The 27,257-nt window shown below is 41.9% G+C and overlaps 1 protein-coding gene across 1 annotated transcript in view; it reads left to right on the top strand.

Annotated features, from left to right (window-relative positions):
- LOC132379327 (alpha-centractin) overlaps positions 1–14,212 on the top strand; it is a 37,757-nt gene extending 23,545 nt beyond the window's left edge. Inside the window, exons 7-11 of the mRNA XM_059947043.1 lie at positions 558–650; positions 1,418–1,592; positions 6,403–6,464; positions 7,583–7,623; positions 12,505–14,212. Of these exons, the coding sequence (XP_059803026.1) occupies positions 558–650; positions 1,418–1,592; positions 6,403–6,464; positions 7,583–7,623; positions 12,505–12,607 (474 nt within the window). The 3' untranslated portion in view covers positions 12,608–14,212. The remainder of the gene's footprint in view (positions 1–557; positions 651–1,417; positions 1,593–6,402; positions 6,465–7,582; positions 7,624–12,504) is intronic.
- Positions 14,213–27,257: the final 13,045 nt, after the last annotated feature.

Genomic DNA, 27,257 nt, shown 5'->3' with positions numbered 1-27,257 from the left:
AATTTAAGAAATAATTTATTTAGAGATACAGCACAGTAATAGGTCCTTCCGGCCCAACAAGTCCATGATACCCAGGTGACTAATTAACCTACTAACCCATATATCTTTGAAATGTGGGAGGAAACCAGAGCACCCAGAGGAAACACACGTGGTCACAGGGAGAATGTGTAACTCCTTACAGACAGTGGCAGGAATTGAACTCCAATCATTAGTGCTATTATAGCATTGCAGTAGCTGTTAAGCTACTGTGTGACCCAATTGTGCATGGTTTCACTTTTTAAAAAATTGTAATGGATCTTTTAACATAGCATAAACAAATAATAGTGAACTTAGCCTCCAGTTTGCAAATGCTTGGCTAAGTGTCAAAATGTTATTTCAGAAAAAGAAACCAGTTAATTTTCTTATTGCAAAACCTAACTTAATATGTTAAAGAATATCTCATCATGTTGTTGTTCTTTCACTGAGAACCAATGTTTAAAACTGTTGCCTTAATTTTGAACGTGCACTTGAGTACTAGGGGAAATGACTGTGGCAAATTTCTCTTTTCTGAATCACAGCGTGCCTGTTATCTGTCAATAAATCCACAAAAAGATGAGACTCTAGAGACAGAGAAAGCCCAATACATTCTGCCTGATGGAAGCACAATTGAAGTAAGGCACCATTTTCAGAAGTGATTGCTGGTTTTGTTTGCTGAAGTTAAATCAGAGCAGAACAAGTGACATGGTTTCTACGACTGATTTCTGAGGCAGATAACTGGGAATAATTTAAACTAAAGCAGTAGGATATTGCAGTAAAGGTTGTATTTTATTTTGCATGGATGAGACACGGGCCTTTTGCGTGCTTTCTGCGACTACCTTGCATTCTTAATCGGCTCTCCTTTTTACCGTTTGATATGGAAGGATTGTGACTATATGATTGGAATCGTGGTATCATATTTAACTACCAAGTGACCTGATTCCTCTTCCAGTTTATCTTCAATTCTCAGCATAATTGGGTATTTTTACCTTCCCCATCACCAAACTAATTATTTGGTTTTAGTACATGACCATTGTCACATCAGACATTGCTTTTTCAGGTTTGCATGTATTTATCGTAGAGCCCAGGGATTATTATATACATTACTCATGTAATTAAGTTCCACGGAGCGCTTACAGTACAAATATGAAGTTAACATCCATGTTGTCTTTCTAACTAGATTATTGGATCTTGCCAGAAATATTTTGTCATAAATTTTTCCAGATGTAAATTGATGAATGCATTTCTTCCAATATAATCAGTTTCTGGAAACATTTACGTCTCAAGTAAAGAGACATAGCTAACTTCATTCTGACCAGAGTTAATGTCTAGAGAAATACTTCATCTTTATTCTTGCCGTGACCTGTGTATGCCAAAAATGTTAGCAAGTATTTCTTTGCAGATAGGACCTGCGCGCTTCCGGGCTCCAGAGCTTCTCTTTCGGCCCGACCTGATTGGCGAAGAATGTGAAGGAATCCATGAAGTTTTGGTATTTGCAATCCAGAAGTCTGACATGGACTTAAGGCGAACACTTTTCTCTAACATAGTTTTGTCAGGAGGATCGACTTTGTTCAAAGGTATGTGGTAGATCTGAGTGGTCTCTATATTAACTGTGTTAAACATGCCTGTTAGCAAAATTAATCTATACTGATATCACAACCATTCTTGACCCCCGCCCCCTTGCAAATTAAAATGCTGTATGGTCTCATTGTTATCTGCAGGGGGCTTTAAGTTACACAAATACAGTACAGAAGTCTTAGGCATATGTAAAAAAAAATTAAATGAAAAGTTTCCAAATGTCAAAACATCACTATAAAGAACAGCAGACAGTGAAAAGCACAAATCAATATTCAGTGTGACCACCCTTTGCCTTTAAAACTGCATCAATTCTCCTAGGTACACTTGCATGCAGTTTTATAAGAAAATTGTTTTGGTAGGTTGTTCCAAGCATCTTGGAGAATGCCACAGTTCTTCTGTAAACTTTGGTTGTCTCACTTGTTTCTGTCTCTCCAGGTAATCCCAGACAGCCTCAATGATATTGAGTTCATACCATTGTTGCTGAACTCTTTGTTCATCTTTTCTCTGAAGATAGTTCTTTATGACCTTGGCCATTTAGGGTCATTGTCCTGGATAGGAAGGGGTGAAGTCAGAGTAAGAAGGTGGGGGGAGAGGAGGAAGAAGTAGGTGAAATTGGGAGGGGGAAGGAAGTGAAGTAAAGAGCTGGGAAGTTGATTGGTGATAGGGATAAAGGGCTGGAGGAGGGGGAATCTGATCAGAGAGGACAAAAGACAATGGAAGAAAGGGAAGGAAGAGGAGCACCAGAGGGAGGTGATGTGTAGGTAAGGAGATAAGGTGAGAGAGGGAAACAGGAATGGAGAATAGTAAAGGAGAAGGTGGGGGGGGGGGGGTGCAATTCCCTGTCCTAGTCACTATTGAATGGTAAACTGTTGCTTAAATGTTCTCTGGGAAAGGACAACCTCTTCTTCCCTGGAATGCTACGTTTAAACAGTGGAAATGAAAATTCTGTACAAGCTTTGAGCGGAAAATTAAAAATCGCGCAGTGCTGATGATTGTAGTCAAAGTGCAAGCAAATAAGCAATATTTTATAACACAGAAGGCGAGGTTTTGCTTATGGCACCTAGAAGGCGTACTGATTTGTGCCTGAGGCTCCGTTTGTGATCTTGCTAATTTTTGGTAGGGATTTATTGCTGCTTTTGCGTTCAGAACAGTCTGTTAGCTGACAAGCCATCCTAGCAGTCATGGTGAAGGAAAATTCTCACAAAGCATTTATAAATCAGGGACTCATCATGTGACAAACCACACCCAGAGAACTGCACATTGCACTTTAATGCCTGGTATTGCAACCAGAGCAATGTTGAATAAAAAGTCAGGTGTGATCGTTATATAAAACGCTCTCTACATCTGGTTTTCTTTGGTTCATTTAGATTTTCTTTTGTCTCAGTTAGTCTGCCTCAGGTGACAGCATAGTGAAAAAAAATGTTAGTTCAAGCTGTAATTTCTTTCTTGTCTGGGAGGAAGCCAAGTTGTGCAGATGAAAGAGGAAACTATGAAAGTGCTGTTCAATATCAGCAGACAATGAGGATTTTAATATTAGTAAGAACTAATAACAGATCAACTCCTCAGCTTGTTATCACTTGAACTGCAAATTAAATCCTCAAAGCATTTGTTTAGGGAAAGGATGAAGAAATAAAGGCGCTTGATTTTGCCAACACGATGCCTTTTCTTTACACTTCTGTCTTTTGACCCAACCAGAAAATTTACAAGTTTTTTTTAAGATAGGGGTATTTAGGTCATTTATTGTATTTGTGCCATTATTCATGCTTCAATATTCACAACCCTGTTGATAAATTGGTGTATTAGTGTAGCGTGTACTGAGTGCAATGGAAAAGCTTGTCTTGCAAACCATTCATACAGATTAACCGTGACTGAGGTAGTGCAGATTTTAAAACAATAACAGTGCAGAATAAAGTGTGCTTCAGATTTCATTGCGCCGAGTATAATATTTGAGCAAGTGAACGGTGAGGCTTAGAAAGGAGATAGGTGACAGGAAATGTTATCCCATGGCAGAGCTGTCTAGAATGGGAGGCCATAGCAAATGGGATCTGACCTGAAAACAGGTTGTCATCTGGAGGATGGAGGCGGTAAGAAGCATCTGGATGAGCACCTGAATTACTGAAATGTGGCTGGCTATGGACGCGGGTCCCCATTATATGTACAGGGGCCTGGTGAATATTTTTTGGTTCTACCGTCTTGTGTAGCTGATTGTTCCAAGTATTTTTACGGTTAATGTGGCTTGCTTTTTGATGTCAAGTTTAAAATGTTGCTCATTGCATTAAGTGTACATACCTCTTTAAACCTGTCTTTGGTTGCTTCCAATCATTCCTTTTAAGTCCTGGTTGTTATGTCTTTGTTTCTTTGTGCTTTATTTTTGATGCAGTTTAAATTTTCTTGTATCTCAGTGAGGTTTTTTTTTTAATTTTTCCGGATTATAAAGTTGAGCTGCCACATGGCTTGTCTCATTAATCACAACCACTTCTTGTAAAATTTAAGCACAATTATAGCTAAAAGCTTTAAGGAACAGGCTAATAGTAATTATCATCATTGACAGTTGTTACAGGGAATGAATTTGCCTTGTATGTATTAACTGAAACCTCATAAAATATATCAATCTGAGCAAAATGTAAAAATATTTTGTAATTCGCATAGGTCTTGCTGAAGGGACTAGTGTTTTCTTGAGACGAAAATCTCCCATTTTGTCTTGAATAGTCAGAAAGAGTACACTTTTATAAATATCAGTTATCAGTTGTTTCAGTAAAATTAGTGAACAGAAAATCCTGCTAATGCTACTGAGATTGTTTTATTTCCAATAGCGAAAGGCACAGATGTAGGGTACAATGAGAGGAAATATAATTAAATTGTAACTATTCCAGCACAAACATAAACATGAACAGATTTACATGGAGAATGTCTTAATGAGATTTATTACCTTAAGTATGATTCAGATTTTTCTACTATAATAGACCTAATTTTGACATATTCACCAAAGTAGCTAATACAGGTTAATGATGCAAAAATTAGGCATTGTTACCTAAGTAAGACAAAGGTAGCACTTGTGCATTAATCTGCTATTATCTCATTCTTTCCACTGTGTTGCTAGCACGTTGATGCAATGTGCAAATCAGCACTGGTTTATCATTGTTACATGTACTGAAATACAGTGAAAAGCTTGTCTTGCATACTGTTCCTACAGATCAAATCACTACACAGTACATTGAGGTGATACAGGGTAATACAATAATGGAATGCAGGACTAGTTACCTTACTAGCCGTAGAATTGGGATATTGTGGAACTGAGCAGCCTCCAAAAAAATGAAAGATTTGACTTTTCTGGAGGGTGTCTTTTTGAGAAATATGAAAAGAAATAAAGTAAACAAAATAAACAAAATGCTGGTAACATCCAATAGGTCAGGTAGCATCTATGGAAAGAAACAATGAACATTTAAGTCTGAAGCCATGCCAGATATCCAGCATTTGGACTTTTAGTTTACATCAGTAAAATTAATTCAGAACATCTTTTGAAGGCTCCTACTTGGCTCTGCTTTTATCTTTGAAAATGTTTGCTATTTCTGGTTGCAGTGAGGTATTAGAAACTGTATAATTCCCTTGTCTGTGTATGCTTTGGGACACTGCAGGCTGTTCCCCCCCTCCTAGTTCCCCATTTCTGTTTTCAGTTATATTAACCTTCTAGACTTCAGACTCTGGCCTTTCACATTGAAGGAATCCTCTTCTGGAAGAACCATTGTAAGCTGTGTCCAATAATGAAAGATCCAAAAGTACAGTTTGCAAATAGGTAAACAAGAAAACTTTCCCAGTGTCTTGGCTAGTACATATTCCAGGACCGACATCACTGGGACAGAGTGACAGAGAGTCACCATGCTATATGCATATTCGTTGCTGCATTTCCTGTACTGAAGTAGTAGCCAAATTTAAACCACTTTGGGATGTTTTGAGGTATTAAACCACATTCTATCAATACAGTGCTTTCTATAAATTGGTTACAAGTATATTAGTAAATCTTTCTTTTGATCTTCAGGAGTTGGACTTGATCAAACTGATTGGTAATATTTGTGAATCTGTGTGGAGTGTGGCCAAGTGCATAAGGCATCAGTCTAGTGAACTGAAGGTCGCTAGTTCGAGCCTTAACTGAGGTAGCGTGTTATGTCCTTGAGCAAGGCACTGAACCACACATTGCTCTGCGACGACACCGGTGCCGAGCTGTATGGGTCCTAGTGCCCTTCCCTTGGACAACATCGGTGATGTGGAGAGGGGAGACTTGCAGCATGTGCAACTGCAGGTCTTCCATACAACCTTGCCCAGGCCTCAGTCATCATCGAAGATCGAGGGACAGCCAAAGAGAGATTTGTGAATCTAGTAGTATAGCACTGGGCAGTGGCTTTTTTGCTTCCTATAGTAATAAATTCATTTGTTCATTATGTCCTGTGTACTAAAGTCAAATGTGTAGCAGTACAAACAAAACACTTCAACCCATTTTATGAGAAAGTTCGGAGTTGATCACACAATTAAAACAAAAACAGGTTTCATTTGAGTGACAATACGTAACTTAATCAATTTATGAATGTAAGACTCTGCTTCTTTTAGAAATTAGGATGTATTCAGCTGTTCTGAATTACTGATATTTGTGTCTATAGTTTGCTACCTTAAATTTTCAACATAGATCTTGGATTTATCAGTCTCTGGACACCAGGTGTTTGAAAAATTTACTGATCTTTCACTTGTGAGGCTTGGTGCCTCATTTGAACTTTCCTGAAAACTAATTAACATTTTAAATTCTCTATTAAATTGCAGGTTTTGGGGATAGACTGTTGAGTGAAGTAAAGAAATTGGCACCAAAAGATATAAAAATAAAGGTACAGTTACTTGACTCAGTCTTGGGTAAGCTCAAGAAACTGGTACGTGGAGTGCATGGCTGAGCTTTTATTTATCCATGCTGTAAATGAACAGCCCAACTTCACATAGATTCAGTCTTGGTTCCTCTTTCAATGTCCTGTTAAAATCCATGCTGCTCAATCATATACTGCCTACACATCAATCATACACATCACAGCTATGAACTATAACATCCTTTCTTCAATCACTTTATAGTTTTGTTTAATAAACAATTATTGTCGATTTTATCTGTTTCAAATGTGACTGTCTAAGCTAACCTTTTGAAGATTAGGCTTAATTCTCTCTTTGTACAATAGTTCATGATCTCTTCCAGTTTGGTTATTCCCTTAATTTACATTACCTACATCTATTATCATAATTATCTGTACTTCCATCCAAGAGTGTTTCCTAGGCGTTAAACTCAGACTGAAAGTAGAGGACAGATCAGATGTTGCCTCATGCCAACACAAAGTTCTCTTCTTTATTTTGGTATAAAGTTTAAAGACGTTTTATGATTTAATTGTCAGTTAACGAAGCTCAACACACAATGCCCATATGCTGTTTGTCTTGCTCCCCCATGACCATGTGCATGCATGTGCCTGTTTTCTCCCCATTTGCCTGAACACGAGAACCGGCTGAAGGGCAGAGTGTTGTTTCACTTGAATTCACATTGCCTGTGGTGGCACTACACTGAGGCTGAACATGAATATTACACAGCTGACTCACCACCTGCCCATTTATGGACTTGAGTTGGGGTGAGGAGGCAACAAAACCAAATATTTTCCCTTTACATTAATAAGTAGAAATGACCTTTCTTTGCCATAATAACATTAGAAATAAAGTTTTTTAAGCAGTTTACTTCCAGAGTGTTAAAACATCCAATAGATACAGCTTTACAGAAGCGTAAGTGGCAGTAAGCTTTCCTGATACTGTATTAAAGACTGATAGAATAGTTTACTGCATATTATTGCAAATACGTTTTGGAGAGCTATAAGTAGGTCATTGCTAAATTTTTCTGGCATAGTCCCTTCAGCACAGAAAATGTTGCAGAATGAGATCTTGAAGTACAATGAAATGGTTTACTCTTTGTGTTTTATAGATTTCTGCTCCTCAGGAGAGACTATACTCAACATGGATAGGGTAGGTACCCATTGGTAGATCATGACATCCACTGTCTCTGCTTAAAGTGAGCAAAGTGCAGCTTGGTAATCTTCCTGGTACAAAGGCATTGCTCACTGTGCTGCCTTGTGAACAGTAAAGGCTGTTAGCCATCGTTTCATAGTATCAGCGCAACAGGACCATTTGTGGGAGAATATCGTGTGGATTCTCAAACACCTTCAATTATAATTTCCTTCACTGCTATCACCAGTTTTCAGACTGCTACCTTTTGTCATCACAAGTAATGGCAAAATATATTTTAGCTTTTCATTAGATATTATATAAACAGCTATCAAAGTTCAAAGTACATTTATTATCAAAGTATATAAATTTATATGTTATAAAAGGAATGGTCACCTTTCTAAGTTAATGAGAGTTGACGTGTTGTTTTGAATCCCAAATATACATTGGATTGGGAGATTTTTACATTGGTTTTCAAGAAAAGTCCTTAAGTGTAGTCCTCCTTCTCCCCATCCTGTCCACCTGGTTTTCCCATAAGACACAGGAGCAGAATTAGACCATTTGGCCCATTGTGTCTCCTCCACCATTTCATCATGGCTGATCCATTTTCCCTCTCAGCCCCAACCTTTCTTCATATTCCTTCAAGCCCTGACTTTTCTTCGTATTCATTCAATTCTTGACTAAACAAGAATCTATCAACCTCTGCCTTAAAAATACCTAATGACTTGGCCTCCACAGTTGCATGTGGCAACGAATTCCATAGAATATTAAAGTACAATACAGGCATTTCGGACCACAATTTATTCATTGAGATACAGCATGGAATAGACCCTTCCAGCCCTTTGAGCCGCACTACCCAGCCAGCAACTCCCGATTCAAGCCTAGCCTAATCATGGAACAGTTACAATGAAAAATTAACCTACTAACCAGTATATCTTTGGAATTTGGGAGGAACCCCATGCAGTCACAGGGAGAATGTACAACCTCCTTACAGACAGCCGTGGGAATTTAACAAGGATTGCTGGTACTGCAAAATGTTGTGCTAACCACTGCGCTATTGTGCCACTCTTGTTGTGCTGACTGTTTAAGTTACTGTACGATCAATGTAACTCTTTTCTATCACCTAGTCTTCCATTTTTCTAACATGTACTTGCCTATCTAACTACCTCTTAAATGTTCCTAATGCCTCTACCACCACCTTTGGCAGTGCATTCTATGTACCTGTCATCCACTGTATTAAAAAATGAACTAACTTACCTCTGACATTCTCCCCCATACTTTCTTCCATTCAGATTAAAATTATGCCCCCTTGTATTAGCCATTTCTACCCTGGGACAAAAGTCTCTGGTTTTAATGGAGACAGAACAATGGGCTGTGTGGCCACTTACTCACTGTAGGAAGTCCCAGTCATTTGCTACGTGCCTCTGGTTTAGTCTCGGTTTAAATTTCAACTTTAAACAAAAGAGGAACTGTAAATATTAGGTAAAAGCCTTAAATGTCATGATACTTTCTGCTGGAGCTAATGTATTTTCTGTAAGGGGCACTCAATAGCTAGTGTTGGTGGTGGTGGGGGGTTAGAGACAGGAGATTCTGTGGTCACAAAAGGGACTCCGGAGTGATGAGTTGCCTCCCTGGTCCAGGTCCAGGTGGTCAGGGGGAAGCTAAGCAGCCAGAAGTCTTTGTGCACATTGGTACAAATGATGCCGGTAGAGAAAGGGGTGAGGTCCTATGGACTGAATATTGAGAGCTTGGGAAGTAATCTCTGGATTACTTCCCATGCCACGTGGTGCTATGGATAAGGGTAAGAGGATGATATGGCAAATGAAGGTGTGGCCGAAAAATCAGTGTAGAGGGCAGGGATTTAGATATATGAACCATTGGGCTCAGTTCCAGGGCAGAGGTGGCATGTACAAGAGGGACAGTTACATCTGAACTGGAGGCAGGGGGTGCACAGTGTCCTGGCAGGCAGGATTTAAACCAGATTGTTACGATCTGGGATCCCAAGCATCAGTGAGGAAAATGAAAGGCTGCAAAGTGAAGCACAAGTCAGTGACAGCAGGTTGAATAAGCCTGATAGGCAGGGGAATGGCCAAGAGCGAGAGAGCCTATTGAATACGTTTCAGTACAAGAAAACTTAAGGTGTGTATGGTTATGTACTTGGACTGGGAAGAGTGCAGAAAAAATTTACAAGGATGCTACCAAGACTCAAGGGACAGGGTTGGACAAGGTCAAGATCTCAATTCCCCAGCCCTGATTGCCTTATTTTCTCCATGTATGTCTACTCCCTATACATTTCTATCCAAGAAGGCCCTCGAGCTCTCTGCTTCTTTCTCAACAAAAGAACTTGCCCATTCCTGAGGTTAAAATGGCTATACCAATTCCCACCCTGTCTCCTATAAAAATGCTATTCCCGTTTCTCAGTTCCTTTTATCTCCCCTGTATCTGTTTCCAGGATATCAGAGAGGTCTTCTTCAAAGAACGGGATCTCCCTTCCCCCATTGTTGATGCTGCACTCATCTGCATCTCCTCTGTTTCCTCGACATCCATGCTCACCCCATCTTCCTGCTGCCTCAACACTTTCACTATCCTACCACTCCAACAATTCGTTCTCCGTAACTTCCACCATCTCCAAAAGGGATCCTACCACCAAACACAACATTGATTTCGCCTTCTGGTATTTTCTTTCCCTTCCCCTTCCCTCTTCTATTCCCCATTCCATCCTCTTAACTCTTCTCATCTGTCTATCACCTCTTCTGGTGCCCCCCTTCCCTTTTGCACATGGTCCAATCTCCTCTCCTATCAGATTCCTTCCTCTCCAGCCCTGTACCTGTCCCACCGACCTGACCACCTATCATCTTCTAGCAATTCTCCAACCCCCCCCCCCAGAGTTTTCCCTTTTCCTTTCCAGTCCTGAAGAAGGGTCTCAGTCTGAAACGTTGACTGTTTACTCATTTCCATAGATGCTTCCTGACCTGTTGAGTTCCTCCAGCATTTTCTGTGTGTTGCTTTGGATTTCCAGCATTTGTGGACTTTCTGGTGTTTAGGGTAGAATTTTATTCCTTAAGAGTGTAGGAGACTGAGTTGTGATCTTACAGAGGTGTATAAAATCATGAGAGACATAGAGTGAATTCACTTAGTCTTTTTTAGAGTTTGGGAATCAAGAATTAGAGTGCATGGGTTTAAGGTGAGTTTAAAGGGAAAGATTTAATAGGAACTTGAGAGATAAATTTCTTTTACACACTTGTGTGTAAACTGTATAGTTTGCATACGACAACTTTCTCTGTGGAATCAGCTGCTGCCAGAGGAGGTGGTTGAGAACGGTACAGTAACAACTTTTAAAAGACATTTGAACAGGAACATGGATTTGGAAGGTATAAAGTTTCTGGGCCAAACACTGGCAACTGTGGCTAGCTTGGATGGAGCGCCTTGGTCAGCATGGACCAGTTGGGTGAAGGGCCTACTTGCATGGCCCCTGACTCGATTTCTGTTCACTTTTTCCATCAAGCAGAGATTACTTGCTGATATTTTTGTAATTTATTTATTTGCAATGTACTGCTACAGATTTCACATCATTTAGGTCAGTGATAATAAATCTGATTCTGAGTAGAACTGACCTCAGGACGGTGGAGGAGTGTGTGTGTGTGCGCGTATTGATAGGAATGGAGTTGGAAGATTGCAGTCCCACCATCTCTGACCAGATCTTGTCAGCAGTGTCCGGGATTGTAGGTGGATCAAAAATAGTGAGGAGATAATGCACTACTATCACAGGATGTCATTCATGACTTTGGTGAGGGCTGCTTTATTGCTGTGCAGGGTGGTAATCTGACAAGTGGGGTTCAGTTCATTGGAGGAAAGGTAGGCAGTCATTTGGGCAGCATTGTATATCTGGAAAGGAAAAGGCAGAGTGATGATTTACAGTGCAGTAGGGGATAGTAAACTTGTAGGGTTTACTGAATTCTGTGCTCTGTAGCACAGTGTGGGGCTGAGCTTGTAGCAGAGATATGAAGGGTTTCTACCAGGCACTAAAACAGACTCAACTGGCCCAAGCTAAAACTAGCCAAGCAGTGTCTTCATAAAACTCCAGGAAGGTTGCCATTGTACATTGTGGTAAAAGCAGAACTGTGCACAGCTCACATAGGGCTTAGGTGCTGAAGCTTGAATCTGCAAGGGCATTACCTCCTTCTATGTATACATAGAGCGTGCAGGGTAGAAATAGTGGGGGAGAGTAGATAAGAAATAGTATAAGAATAATGAAAACTTCGGACTTGGGAGCAGCCGTTCTAGGACGAGTGACTCCCTTGTTCTGAAGGTGAATCCGGGACCCTGTTTGAATTCTTTATGCCTACGTTAAGGAAGGAGGGACTATGAGGAGCATGTGATGATGGTGGTAGAGACTCAAATGAATGCTTTTAACTACAGAAAAATGTTGAGGTGTTAGATCTCATTGCAACCCATCGTATGTTGAAAGGCCTCGATGAAGTGGATGTGGAGAGGATGTTTCCTATGGTGGTGGAGTCTAAGACCAGAGGATACAGCTTTGGAATAGAGGGACATCCATTTAGAACGGAGTTGAGGAATTTCTTTAATCAGCAAGTGGTGAAGCTGGAATCTGTTGCCACAGGCAGCTGTGTAGGCCAAGTCATTGGGTATATTTAAGGCAGAGATTGATAGATTCTTGATTGGTCAGGAGAAAGCAGGAGATTGGGGCTGAGAGGGAAATGGATCAGCTGTGATGAAATGACAGGAGATTCGATGGGCTAGATGGCCTAATTCTGCTCCTATATCTGATGGTCTTATAATTAGCAACTAAAAATAAAGTTTCAAAACTAATACAATGATATGAGTGATTAATGTACAGTCAAGAATATGTTTGTGTTCATTCAATGTTTTGATTGTTTTCAGTGGTTCTATTCTGGCATCACTTGATACATTTAAGAAAATGTGGGTGTCGAAAAAGGAGTACGAGGAAGATGGGGCCAGAGCGATCCACAGGAAGACATTCTAAAGTACTTGGCAGAATCTGTCCAGACAAACTCACTATGATGTAACCGTTCTTGTCTGGGTATGGTGTATGCCTGTGAGATGGAGAATGTGTGTACATGAGATTAGATGAGATAAAAGGACTGGGTTTTGGAATGTATACGATCAAAGTATGAGAGTTTTATCCATTTTAGCTATTTTCTATTTCCCCCTTCCACTACCTTCTCCGTTTGCATTGTCATTCACAGCTAATACATTAATACATTGTCCAGCCTTTTACACAAGAATGTGCCTAGCGTATTTGGACACATCCACTGTCTTAATTTCATTGGAAGCTTTGATAAGAGAATCGAGCAAATGATGGAAGAGATGAGGGCTCCAGAGTTTGATGTGTGACTGTTGAAATGTGGTATGAATGGAAATTTTTAACAGGCCTTGTTTCTATTGCTTTTGAGACTGGTAAAGGATTTATAACCTATTGTGCGTAGACAAACTGCACGCCCTGATGTCCCTGAATTTTTTAAAAAAATATATCAGCATAGCTCTGTATGAAAAGTGTATATATATCCCAGCGCTTTCTCTTTGTCTCCCAGAACACTAACATATACTGCTTGTGTGCCCACTAGATGAGGTATCTACACCTGCTGGATACAAGCATATTGTGCTATTTAACCAAGTGTTCATGGCCCAGCAGGAAAATTCCATTGGGAGAGGGAAAAAAACCCACGCGTTTAAGTGGCATGTAATATAATTTAAGTTATTTGTTCTTCTGTAAATGTCTTAAGATAAGCCAACACAAGTTGCCACATGCAAGCATTGTTGTCCGTAACAGGCGAGAGTAGATGCAATGGGTCTTGAGGCTGATCACTGATTAAATGTTGTGCAGATTGCCACCACACTTACTTTCTACATCACTCTTGTTTGGAAACTAACGGTATAAGGAAAGGAACACAAACGGTGGTTCTGTCTGAATTGGAGTATTTATTTACCACCATGGTCACTGCAGGTGGCAGATGGGAAGGTCAGAGTACAGCGATGAATGGGACATTGCAATTTACTTTTTCCAGAAACAGGAACTAAACTCAAACCTAGGCCAGAGCACCTTCCTGTTGAAAACACTCATAATGTTTAGCATGATAAGAACAAAATAGTGTTTAATTTTAGACTGAGAAGAAAAGCCTTGTAAACTGCTGTGCCACTCGAATCCACAGGAGTAGTAATCCATGACGTTATAAGTGCCAGCTTTTTTTTTTGTTTAGATGTGCAGTTGTTAAAGTTGACTGCAAAGAAGGGAACTGCTGAATGCTACTGACAGGTTCTGCTCAGAGTAAATATAGTCAAACTTAATTCTATAGCGTTCGATGGAATGGTAATAAATGTTTAGATTTTTTTTGACCTAAGCACATATGTCTTGGCAAGTGACCAAATTTGACTGAAGACCACTGGCATTAGTTTGTCATGACTGCTGTAGATCTAGGTCCCTGTATGATGGTAAACAGTTTTAATCGGTCCATTCCAACTAGCTTTTACTATATTATCATCCAATGTTTTACCATGCAGAAGTATTGCAAACTGTGCTGCCAAGGTGATGCCACGGACTGGAAAATGTTAATAAAACTCTTCAAAGAGACCTGCATTGTTTCTTTCGTCAATGAGGTGAAGACAAAAATGTAAAGGAGAAGCTGAGAGGTTACACATAATCACTAGAAATATGAAGAGCTTTACAGTGTACATAACATTAAGAATGCATAAGTAAGTTTGGCAGCATATTCAAAACATACCTGTGTTCAGTTTCAATGGTACCAACACAAAATGCTGGAGGAACTCGGCTCTACAGAGAGGAACAAAGAGTCGTGGTTTCAGGCTGAGATCTTTCATCAATCCTAAAAGATTACTGAAGGACTGCTTTGGATGAGATATTAATCCAGTGATAATTGATTCAGATGATCATAACTATATGTGCTGTGTGCTGTTGGTTCTGTGTTTTACACCTTGACCTGGAGGAAAGCTCTTTTGTTTCACCTTTTTCATGTATGGTTAAATGACAGACTTGAAGTGGAAATTCTGGCTACAGCATTTCATCAAGATGGATTGTTTGCTCTGGAGCATCACTGCCTGAGGAGCAGATAGTCTTTTTCTAAGGTGGAAATACCAGATACCAGAGGGTATAGCATAGTTGAGGGGAAATGGGTGAAGGGGCAGGTAGTGTTGAGGAAGCAGGGAGTTTGCAGAAGGACTTGGATTAGGTGAATGGGCAAAGAAATGGCAGATGCAACACAGAGTCTGGAATGTATGGATGTCACTTTGGTAGAAGGAATAAAGACATAGACTGCTTTCTAAACAGGAATCAAATTCAGAAATCAAAGATGCAAAGGGAATCCTTGTGCTGGATTCCCTAAAGGTTAACATGCAGGTTGAGTTGGGGGTAAGAAAGGCAAATGCAATATTAGCATTCAACCATTATGATGTTGTGGCCGTTACTGAAACTTGGCTGAAGGACGGGCAGGATTGGCTGATGCAGGTACCAGGGTTTAGGTGTTTTAAAAGGAATAGGATGGGAGGTAGATAAGTTGGGGGGGGGGGGGGGTGGTGGAAGTAGCATTACTGGTCAGGGATAGTATCACGGCTATAGAAAGGGAGGATGCTGCAGAGGGAGTGTCCACTGAGTCGGTGTGGGTGGGTCAGAAATAGGAAAGGATCAATCACTGTGCTGGGTGTAGTCTATAGGCCCCCAAAATAGCCCTCGGGACACCGAGGAGCAGATAAGCAGGCAGATTTTAGAATAATGCAGGAAATACAGGGTTGTGGTTATGGGTGATTTCAACTTCCCTGGTATTGACTGGAACCTCCTGACTGGAAGGGGGATAGATGGGGCTGAATTTGTCAGGTGTGTTCAAGAATGATTCCTGACACAGTATGTGGACCGGCCAATGAGAGAAGAGGCCATACTGGATCTAGTTCTGGGTAATGAACCTGGTCAGGTGACAGATCTCTTGGTGGGGAGCATTTTGGTGAGAATGACCACAACTCCCTTAGGTTCAGCATAGCTATGGAAAAGAATAAACACAGACAAAATGGGAAAGTGCTTAACTGGGAAAGGGCTAGCTATGAAGGGATGAGGCAGGAACTAACGAGAGTAAATTGGAAACACGTTCCAAGGGTGAAAGCACAGAAGTAATGTGGAGGAAGTTTAGGGACCACTTGTGCTGGGTTCAGGATGGGTATGTCCCACCGAGACAAGAAGAAAATGGTAGGAAAAGGGAATCATGGCTGACGAAACACATGAGGCAACTCATCAAAAGGAAGCAGGAGGGTCTCATGAGAAATACAGGGTAGCCAGGAAGGAGCTTAAGGAAGGACTTGGGAGAGCTCAAAGTGGGCACGAGAAGGCCTTGGCATGTAGGATTAAGGAGAACCCAAGGTGTTCTATGTGTATGTGAAGAACAGAAGGATGACAAGAATGAAGGTAAGGCTTCTAAAGGATAAAGAAGGCTACATGTGCCTGGAGGTTGGGGAGGTCCTAAATGAATACTTTGCTTCAGTATTCTTAAGTGAAAAGGACCTAAATTAGGATGAGGTGGAAATAGAACAGACCAATGTGGAGATTAAGGAAGAAGTGTTGGATCTTCTTAAAAATATCAAGATTGGTAAGTCCCCAGGCCAGGTTGCTGTGGGAAGTGAGAGAAGAGATTGCTGGAGCAATAGCTATGATCTTTGAATCCTCTTTGGCTGCAGGGGAGGTGCCGGAGGATTGGAGAATGGCAAATGTAGTTCCCATATTTAAAAAAGGTAATAGGGAGAATCCTGGGAACTATAGGCTGATGAGTCTTATGTCAGTGGTCTGCAAACTATTGGAAAGGATTCTTAAGGATAGGATCTACGGGCATTTGGAGAAGTACAGTCTACTCAAGGATAGTCAATATGGCTTTGTGAAGGGAAGGTTGTGCCTCACGAGCTAAATTGAGTTTTTTGAAGAGGTAACAAAAGAAATTGAGCATGGATCTTAAGCTATTTAACAAGGTTCCCCACAAGAGACTCATCCAGAAAGTCATGAGGCATGGGATCAGTGGAACCTTGGATTACAGGAAGAAAGCAGAGGGTAGTAGTGGAAGGAAAATATTCTGCATGGAGGTCGGTGACTAGTGGAGTGCCGCAAGGATCTGTCCTGGGAACCCTGCTCTTTGTCATTTTTATAAATGACCTGGATGAAGAGGCGGAAGGATGGGTGAGTAAGTTTGCAGGTGACACAAAGATTGGAGGAGTTGTGGATGGAGCTGTAGGTTGTCGAAGGTTAAAAGAGGATATAGACAGGCTGCAGAGTTCAGCAGAAAAGTGGCAGATGGAGTTCAATCTGGGTAAGTGAGGTGATGCATTTTGGAAGGACAAACCAGAAGGCTGAGTACAGGGTTAACGGTCGGTTACTTAAGAGTGTGGATGAACAGAGGGACCTTAGGGTTCAAATTCATACATCCCTCAAGGTCCCTGCACAGGTTGATAGGATAATTAAGAAGTCCTATGGGATGCTAGGCTTCATTAATAGGGGGATTGAGTTCAAGAGTAGAGAGGTCATGTTGCAACTCTACAAATCTCTGGTGAGACCACACTTGTGTTCAGTTCTGGTCACCTCATTATAGGAAGGATGTGGAAGCTATGGAGAGGGTGCAGAGGAGATTTACCAGGATGTCTGGATTGGAAAACAAGTCTTATCAGGCAAGCACGAGGAAATCTGCAGATGCTGGATATTCAAACAACACACACAAAATGCTGGTGGAACACAACAGGCCAGGCAGCATCTATAAGGAGAAGCACTGTCGACACTTCGGGCCGAGACGTCAGGACGAAGGGTCTCGGTCCGAAACGTCGACAGTGCTTCTCCTTATAGATGCTGCCTGGCCTGCTGTGTTCTACCAGCATTTTGTGTGTGTTCTTATGAGGCAAGATTAGTAGAGCTGGGACTTCTCTCTTTGGAGCGTAGAAGGATGAGAGGGGACTTGATAGAATTCTACAAGATTATGAGGGGCATAGATAGGGTGGATAGCCAGTACCTGTTTCCCAGGGCATGAATAGCTAACACCAGAGGGCATAGGTACAAAATTAAGGGAGGGGGGTTTAGGGGAGACATCGGGGTAAGCTTTTTACACAGAGGGTTGTGGGTACCTGGAATGACTTGCCAGGGATGGTGGTGGAGGCTAAAACATAAGGGGTATTTAAGAGACTCTTGGACAGGCACATGGATGAAAGAAAAATAGAGGGTTATGGGGTAGTGTAGGTTTAATACCTTTTTTAAGGAATATATGGGTTGGCACAACATTGAGGGCTGAAGGGCTGTACTGTGCTGTAGTATTCTATTGCATATTCTGAGAGCCACTGATGGGGTGGATGCTAGGAAGAAGTTGAGGGAGGACTTCAAACTAGGCAGTATCACTTCAGAATAAGGGTCTGTCCATTAACAGACGAGGAAGCACTTCAGAAAAAGTTGCACAGCACAGAAACTGGCCAACATTTTCCATACCAATCTGTAATAATCCCATTTGTATGCTCAGGGCGATATACAATTATACCCTGTCTTTTGAAGAGTCTGTCTCAACACTGCCTAAATATAGTTGTTGCACCTGTTTCCACAACCTCCCTTGAATCTTCTTCCACTTTAGTATTCTAGTGTCATTTTGAAAAGACTAGAATATAAAAGGAAGGATGCAATGCTGAGGCTTTATAAGGCACCGATCAGATTGCACTTGGTATACGTGAGCCGTTTTGGGTTTCTGATGTGAGAAAGGATGTGCTAGTATTAAAGAGAGTGCAGAGGAGATTCGTGAGAATGGTCCCGGGAATGAAAGGGTAATAGGAGTATTTGATGCTCCGGACCTGTACTTGTTACAGGTTAGAAGAATTGTGGGGGGTGGGTGAGGAATCTCATTGATGCCTATTGAGTATTGAAAGGCCTAGATAGAGTAGATTGTAGAGAGGATATTTCCTCTAGTGGGGAAGACTGGGACTAGCAGGCTCAGCCTCAGAAAAGAAGGGTATTCATTTAGAACAGAGATGAGGAACTTCATTAGCCAGAGGGTGGTGAATCTGGAATTCATTGCCACAGATGGATGTGGAGGCCAATTCATTTAAAGCGGAGGAAGATTGGTTCTTGATTAGTAAGCATGTTAGAGGTTATGGGGAGTAGGCAAGAGAATGGAGTTGAAAGGGATAATAAATCAGCCACGATGGAATGATGGAACAGACTTAATGAGTCTCAGCCTAATTCTGCTCCTTCAGTCGACAGAAAGTTTAAAGATATGCTGAACAAGTTGGGTATTACAGAGTGGTAGATGCCTGGAAGTATGCTGCCAGAGGAAGTTAAAGAATTAGATATGATAGCAATGTATTAGAGGCATTTAGAAACACAGACAGGCAAGGAATAGGGGGAATGGATGTGTAGAGAGATAAGATTAGTTGGCAACATGGGCCTTGCTTGTAGTATGGGGTACATTTCCACTGCACCTGTGGGTGGTAAGGGTTACTGCATGTATGCTACAAATGGTGTTGCCTTGCTGGGAACCCAGTGCAGACTTCCACCCTCCCTCCCCATTGCTGTGACATTCCCACAGCAATAAAATTGTTCAGCTCAGTGTTCAAGGCTGCAATGAAGGTCCTCCATCTCTGGGGGTTCACGTCTTCCTTCATTGTGTCTGTAGCTTCCTTTCTGTTTACTATCAATGCAATTCCGGGTGGAAACTCAGGAACACTGTCGTACTCAAATATAGAAAGATTCTTCATTGCTGTTTCCTTAACAGTTTTGGTTGACCAGTCAGGGTTGTTAGCCCTGAGCTGAACCCCCGAACCTGGAGGAGCGGTGGGCCTCTACCCTTGGACCTGTTTGGTATGGGTGACCTGACCCTACCAGTAGCCAAAGCATACCTCCAGCCAACGGAAACTCTTCAGTAAAAGAACAATTTCAGTACAATCAGGACACCAGCAGAGGGCAGTGGTTTGCTGGTCCCCGGCCTAGTAACGTGCAACGCCAGTAGATGTATTTATTCACAAAGAGTAGAACATAATGCAAATACAGGACATTTGGATCATGATGTTATGCCAACTTTTTAACCAACTCTAGGATCAATCTAACACTACCCTCGCACACAGCCCTCCGTTTTTCTATCATCCATGTGCCTAATTCTCTTAACGTCCCTAATGTATCTAGCTCTACCACCACCCTTGCAGCGTGTTTCCCGTACTCTCCACTCTTTGCAAAAATCTTCCTCTAACAACACCCCTCTCCCCATAATTTCCTCTAATCACTGTAAAATGATTCTTGTATTAGCCACTTCCATCTGGCTGTCCATTATATCTTCTATCATATCATTCCTCATTCTCCTTTTCTCCAAAGTAAAAAGCACTAGCTTGAACAACCTATTAGACCATGAGAACATAAGACGGGAGCAGAATTAAGCCATTGGGCCTATCGAGTCTGCTCCATCATGGCTGATCCATTTCCCTCTCAACCCCATTCTCCTGCCTTCTCCCCATAACCTCTCCCACCCTGATTAAATCAAGAACCAGCAGCTCAGGCAGCATCTATCATCTGTGAATGGGAGTCGATGTCCTGATCGGAAACGTCGACAGCTTATTCCCATTCATAGATGCTGTCTGACCTGCTGAGCACCTGCAGCATATTGTATGTGTGGCTTTAGATTTCCAACATCATCAGTACCTCCTTTTTCTGTAACCAGGAGCCTATCAACCTCTGCCTTAAATGCATCCAGTGACTTGGTCTCCCCAACCGCCTGTGGCAACAAATTCCATAGATTCACCACTGTCAGGCAAAAGAAAATCCCTCCTAATCTCAGTTCTAAATGGATGTCCCTCTACTTTGATGCTGTTCCCTTCACCAAAGGTCCTAGAGTCCCCCACCGAAGAAAACATCCTCTTCACATCCACTCTACCTAGAACTTTCAACATTCGATAGGTTTCAATTACATCCCACCCCTCCCCCTGCCACCCCATTTTTCTAAATTCCAGCGAGTACAGGCCCTCAGCCTTTAATCGCTGCTCATATGAGAACCCTTTCATTCCTGGAATCACTCTCCTGAACCCTCTCCAATGTCAGCATATCCTTTCTTAAATAAGGAGCCCCAAACTGCTCACGATACTACGTGAGGCGTCATCCGTGCTTTATACAGCCTCAGCATTACGTCTTTGCTTTTATATTCTAGTTCTCTTGAAATAAACGCTAACATTGCATTCACCTTCCTCACGTTTCAACCTGCAAGTTAACCTTTAGGGAATCCTGCATGAAGGCTCCTAAACCCCTTTGCATTTTTGAATTTTCTCCTTTTTAAAAAAATATTCTATGCTTTTATGCCAAAGTAGTGCATGATCATACGCTTCCCTACACTGTATTCCATCTGCCACCACTTTGCTCATCCTCCTAACCCAGGCATGGGCAAACTACGGCCTGGGGGCCATATGCGGCCCGTTAAGCTTTTTAATCCGGCCCGCAGAACCTGATGAAATTATATTAATAAACCTTGTTAACGTTTTTTCCCCACAATTCTGGCGTTTTCCCAATAGATGACGCACTCTATATACATTGACCTTTGTTGAGGTGCAGCATATTACTCCACATTTGCGCTTTACTCTTTGACCTCTCACCCCTTCTGTAAAGATGAGTGGAGCTAAGAAAAGTGGATAGAGAATGTCGGGTGTTTAATAAGGAGTGGTCAACTAAATATCTTTTTACCGAACACCGATCAACTGCTGTATGCCTGATATGCCAAGAGACTGTGGCGGTTTTTAAAGAATATAATATCAGCCGTCACTTTGCCACAAAACATGCCAACTATGCTAGCAACCAGTCAATGAAAGAACGGGAAGCTAATGCTCAGAGGTTGGCAGCTAATTTACAGGCTCAACAAAATTTTTTTCACCGTCAAACTGCCATTCATGACTCAAGTACCAAGGCGAGTTTTATGCTGTCATTCAAATTAGCAAAGGCCAGCAAGCCTCTGTCTGAAGGCGAGTTTTTAAAAGAATGTATGGTGGAGACAGCAGGTGTATTGTGTCCGGAGAGCAAAAACAAATCTGAAAAAATCAGTTTATCACACAGGACAGTGACTCGCCGTGTGGAACTGTTAGATGTAGATATAACCAGCGACTTAAATAAAAAGGCAGAGTCGTTCACATTATATTCATTAGCACTGGATGAAAGCAACGATGTAAAAGACACTGCTCATCTCCTAATTTTTATCCGAGGAATTAACAATACTTTTGAAATAACGGAGGAGTTTTTGACAACGGAGTCTCTGAGAGGAAAAACACGGGGAGAGGACTTGTATGACCGGGTGTCTGCTGTCATCGAAAATATGAAGCTCCCTTGGAGTAAACTTATCAACGTCACCACAGATGGATCTCCTAATTTGACAGGGAAAAATGTCGGCCTGCTGAGGAGAATACAGAATAAAGTGAAAGATGAAAATCCTGACCTGGATGTTATTTTCCTTCACTGCATCATCCACCAGGAATCTCTATGTAAATCGGTATTACAGCTGAATCATGTTGTGAATCCTGTCGTAAAACTTGTCAACTTTATACGTGCAAGGGGCCTTCAGCACCGTCAGTTCATCACGTTCCTGGAGGAAACTGATGCGGATCACCAGGACCTACTTTATCACTCCCGTGTCCGCTGGTTAAGTTTGGGCAAAGTGTTTCAACAAGTATGGGAGCTCAAAGAGGAGATCGGTGCATATTTGGAGTTACTGAGGAAGGCCGGCGAATTTCCTGAGCTGAGCAACAAGAGCTGGCTTTGTGACTTTGCGTTTGCTGTGGTTATATTTTCACACATGAATGAACTGAACGTGAATCTACAGGGGAAGGATCAGTTTGTGCATGACATGTACACAAACGTGAAAGCCTTTAAATCCAAGCTGGCTTTTTTTCTCCAGGCAAATTTTGAATAAGTTATTTACTCATTTTCCCACACTAGCCACGCTGGAAGAGGCCGGCGCAAATGTGAAAAAATACAGCGAGTCACTGGATGCGCTGCACAGAGAATTCTGCTGTCGCTTTTCTGATTTTGAAAAAATTGACAAGTCACTTCAGTTGGTGGCCTGTCCCCTGTCACAAGATCCTGAAACAGCACCAGAGGAGCTACAGCTGGAACTGATTGACCTTCAGTCTGACCCCGTCTTAAAAGAGAAGTTCAACTCTCTTAAACTGAATGACTTTTATGCTTCACTTGGTAAAGAGGTGTTTCCAAACCTCCGGAGGACGGCACAGAAGATGCTGGCGTTGTTCGGCTCGACCTATTTGTGTGAACAGGCGTTCAGCATCATGAACATCAACAAAGCCAGCCACAGATCCAAGTTAACTGACCAACACCTCAGATCCATCCTGAGAATCGCCACAACAAAACTAAATCCAGACTTTGATGCGCTGGCTAAAAAGGGAGACCAACAACACTGTTCCCACTGAAATTAAAAATAAGTTTCTTCATTGTGTTATGTAAAAAATGCATTTGAAAATATTTTTTTCAATAAGCCTTACATGTTACATGTCATTTCTGTTAAGTGATGGACATGAGTAGTGCGCAGGTGCACTTACGTTCTCAAAATAAACAATACGCTCCCCATTAAATAACGCGCTCCGCATACTGGCGCGCTGTCACTGTTCTGTCATTGTGCTGGTCGTTGTTGAGTTTTGGCACAGGGGACAATTGAATAAGAAGGAGCAGGACAAGTAGACCTGCATCTCCTACCGTTTTTGAAATAAAGACAGTCAGGAGGAGAGTGATGATGATAATATCTTGAAGGATAACAGAATTTTCAGTGCTTTAAAATAATAACTGTTACTGTTTAAAAAAAGCTGTATTTTATTCATTTAATTTTCAGTGTTTTAAAAGTCATTTCAATAAATAGCTAAATACCATGGGACTTCAAAGACAGATATTTTGTTGTAATGCATTTGTTCATTTTCAATTGAAATTAAAGCACGTTTTCTACATATCCCATGATATTTTATTTTCTCTTATGAGGTGTATTACCAAAACACTCCGTCCATCTGCTCCTGGTCCGGCCCCCCGTCATATTTTAGAACCCTTTGTGGCCCACAAGTCAAAAAGTTTGCCCACCCCTGTCCTAACCTGTCTCAGTCCTTCTGCAGTCTCTCTGCTTCCTCAACACTACCTGCCCCTCCATCTATCTTCATATTGTCTGCAAACTTGGCCACAGATCCATCAATTTTATTATTCAGATCATTGACATACAGCATGAAATGAAACAATCTCAACACAGAGCCCTGTTAAACACGATTAGTCACCGGCGGCCAATCTGAAAAGGATCCCTTTATTCACAGTTTTGCCTCCTGCCAATCAGCCAATGCTACGGGTTCTTGTTAAGCAGCCTCATGTGCAGCACCTTGTCAAGGGCCTTTTGAAAATCCAAACACAGTACACAACATCCACCAAATCCCCTTTGCCTAGCCTGCTTGTTATTTCTTTAAAGAATTCCAACAGATTTGTTAGGCAAGATTTTCCTTAAGCTGTTCAGTGCCATTTAGCCTTAGCAAAGCTCCCTGCCAAGATATTGGTCCCCCTGGGATTCTTTTCGTACAGGTCGCTCCTGCCCCAAAAGAGGTCCCAATGATCCAGAAATCTGAATCCCTGCCCCCTGCTCCAATCCCATGTGCCTCCAAATACTTATTTCTTCAGCGATTTGATCAGGGCACGAATGCGCAGGTGTGTGGGCATCAGCCAGTGAGAACAGTGAGAAGAGTTTAAAAGGAGACACCTCATGGAGTGGGCGACAGAGTAGAGGGAGACAGGCTTTGGCTTAGTGGGGTGAGGCGAGGTAGATTGCCTGTGTGGTATACAGACAGGAAGAACGTATGTGAGGCTGGTGCTCTGTGCTCGGTGTCAGATGTGGGAAATCCTGGAGATGCAGCTCGATGACCTTCGTCAGGTCAGGGAGAATGAGGAGGTGATAGAGAGGAGCTATAGGGCCAGGGCCTGGGGAGACAGATAGGTGGCTAACAGTCAGGAGCGGGAAGGGCAGGAGTCAGATGCTAGAGAGGACCTGTGGCTGTACCCCTTAACAATAAGTACTCCTGCTTGAGTACTGTTGGGGGAGATGTCCTACCTGGGGGACAGGAACCATGGTGTTCAAAGGCTGTTGTAAATCTAGTCAAGAAGAAAAGAAGAGCTTATGAAAGGTTTAAAAAACTAGGTAATAATAGAGATCTAGAAGATTACAAGGCTAACAGGAAGGAGCTTAAGAAAAAAAATTAGGAGAGCCTGAAGGGGTCATGAGAAGGCCTTGGCAGACAGGATTAAGGAAAACCCCAAGGCATTCTACAAGTATGTGAAGAGGAAGAGGATAAGATGTGAGAGAATAGGACCAATCAAGTGTGACAGTGGAAAAGTGTGTATGGAACCGGAGGAGACAGCAGAGGTACTTATTGAGTACTTTGCTTCAGTATTCACAACGGAAAAGAATCTTGGCGATTGTAGGGATGACTTACAGTGGGGTGAAAAGCTTGAACATGTAGATATTAAGAAAGGGGATGTGCTGGAGCTTTTGGAAAGCATCAAGTTGGGCAAGTTACCAGGACCGGACGAGATGTACCACAGGCTACTGTGGGAGGTGAGGGAGGAGATTACTGAGCCTCTGGCAATGATCCTTGCATCATCAATGAGGACGGAAGAGGTTCCAGAGGATTGGAGGGTTGCGAATGTTGTTCCATTATTCCAAGAAAGGAAGTAGAGACGGTATGTCACTATAGAATTCATGAGCTTTCTTTTCTCTGGGGCAAGAAAATACAGAAACTCAGTAGAATCAATGAAAGACCACGTCCAAGAGGATGGACAGGCAACCAGTGTGCAAAGGACAACAAACTCGCAAATACAAAAGAAAGAAAAAATTAATAATAATAATAAATAATTAAGCAATATTGAGAACAAAGATATAAAGAGCAAAAGGATTGCAAGGGACAAAACTGGCCCTCTAGAGGATCAGAATGGTAATCCATGTGTGGAGTCAAAAGAGATGGGGAGATCGTAAATGAATTTTTTGTGTCTGTATTTATTCAGGAGATGGGCACAGAGTATATAGAACCCTATAATGTTATAGAATATGGGGTTACACCCTATACAGATTACAGAGGAGGTGGTGTTTGCTGTCTTGAGGCAAATTAGGGTGAATAAGTCACCAGGGCCTGACAAGATGTTCCCTCAGACCCTGTGGGAGGCATGTGCAGAAATTGCATGGACCCTAGCAGAGATGTTTAAATCATCCTTGAGGTGAGATGCGGGAGGATTGGTGGATAGCTAATGTTGTTCTGCTCTAAAATAAACCTGGAAATTCTAGGCCGGTGAGCCTGACATCAGTAATGGGGAAGTTATTGGAAAGTATTCTAAAGGACTGGATATATAAGTACTTGGATCGACATGGACTGATTAAGGATAGTCAACATGGCTTTGCCCATAGTATGTCATGTCTAACCAATCTTGTGGAGATTTTCAAGGAAGTTACCAGGAACATGGATGAAGGCAAGGCAGTGGATGTTGTCTACATGGACTTTAGCAAGGCATTTGATAAAGTCCCACATGGGAGGCTGGTCAAGAAGGTTCAGTTGGTCGGCATTTAAGATGAGGTAGTAAATTGGATTAGACATTGGCTTTGTGGGAGGAGCCAGAGGGTGGTAGTAGAGGTGGAGGCCTGTGACTAGTGGTGTGCTACAGGGATCGGTGCTGGGTCTGTTGTTGTTTGTCATCTATATCAACAGTCTGAATGATAATGTGGTTCACTGAATCAGCAAATCTGTGGATGACACCAAGATTGGGGGTGTAGTGGACAGTGAGAAAGACTATCAGAGCTTGCAGCGGGATCTGGACCAGATGGAAAAAAAGGACTGAAAAATGGCAGATGGAATTTAATGCAGACAAGTGCAAGGTGCCAGTTGGGGTAGGTCTTATACAGTGAATGGCTGGGCACTGAGGAATGCAGTGGAACAAAGGGATCTGGGAATACAGGTCCATAATTCATTGAAAGTGATGTCACAGGTAGATAGGGTCATAAAGAATGCCTTTGGCACATTGGCCTTCGTAAATCAATGTATTGAGTACAGAAGATGGGATGTTATGTTGAAGTTATATAAGGCATTGGTGAGGCCCTAATTTAGAGTATTATGCACACTGTTGGTCACCGACCTACAGGAAAGATGTAAATAAGGTTGAAAGAGTACAAAGAACATTTACAAGGATGTTGCTGGGACTGGAGGGCCTGAATTATAAGGAAAGATTGAATAGGTTAGAACTTTATTCCTTGGAATGTAGAAGATTGAGGGGAGATTTGATAGAGGTATACAAAATTATGAGGGGTATAGATAGGGTAAGTGCAAGCAGGCTTTTTCTACTGAGACTGGGTGGGATTACTAGAGGTCATGGGTTAAGGGTGAAAGATGAAAAGTTTAAGGGGAACATGAGAGGGCTGGGAGAGTGTGGAGTGATCTGCCTGTGCAAGAGGTGCTTGCGAGCTCAATTTAAATGTTTGAGAAATTTGGATAGATACATGGATGGTAGAGGTATGGAGGTCTATGGTCCCGGTGTAGGTCAATGGGAGTAGGTAGTTTAAATGGTTCAGCACAGACTAGAAGGGTCTATTTCTGTGCTGTACATCTCTGTGACTATAACA

Source organism: Hypanus sabinus, chromosome 22 (genome assembly GCF_030144855.1).
Source record: "Hypanus sabinus isolate sHypSab1 chromosome 22, sHypSab1.hap1, whole genome shotgun sequence".
Lineage (NCBI taxonomy): Eukaryota > Metazoa > Chordata > Chondrichthyes > Myliobatiformes > Dasyatidae > Hypanus > Hypanus sabinus.
Note: the sequence above shows the minus strand (reverse complement) of the source record. Positions and strands in the feature narration are given on the sequence as shown.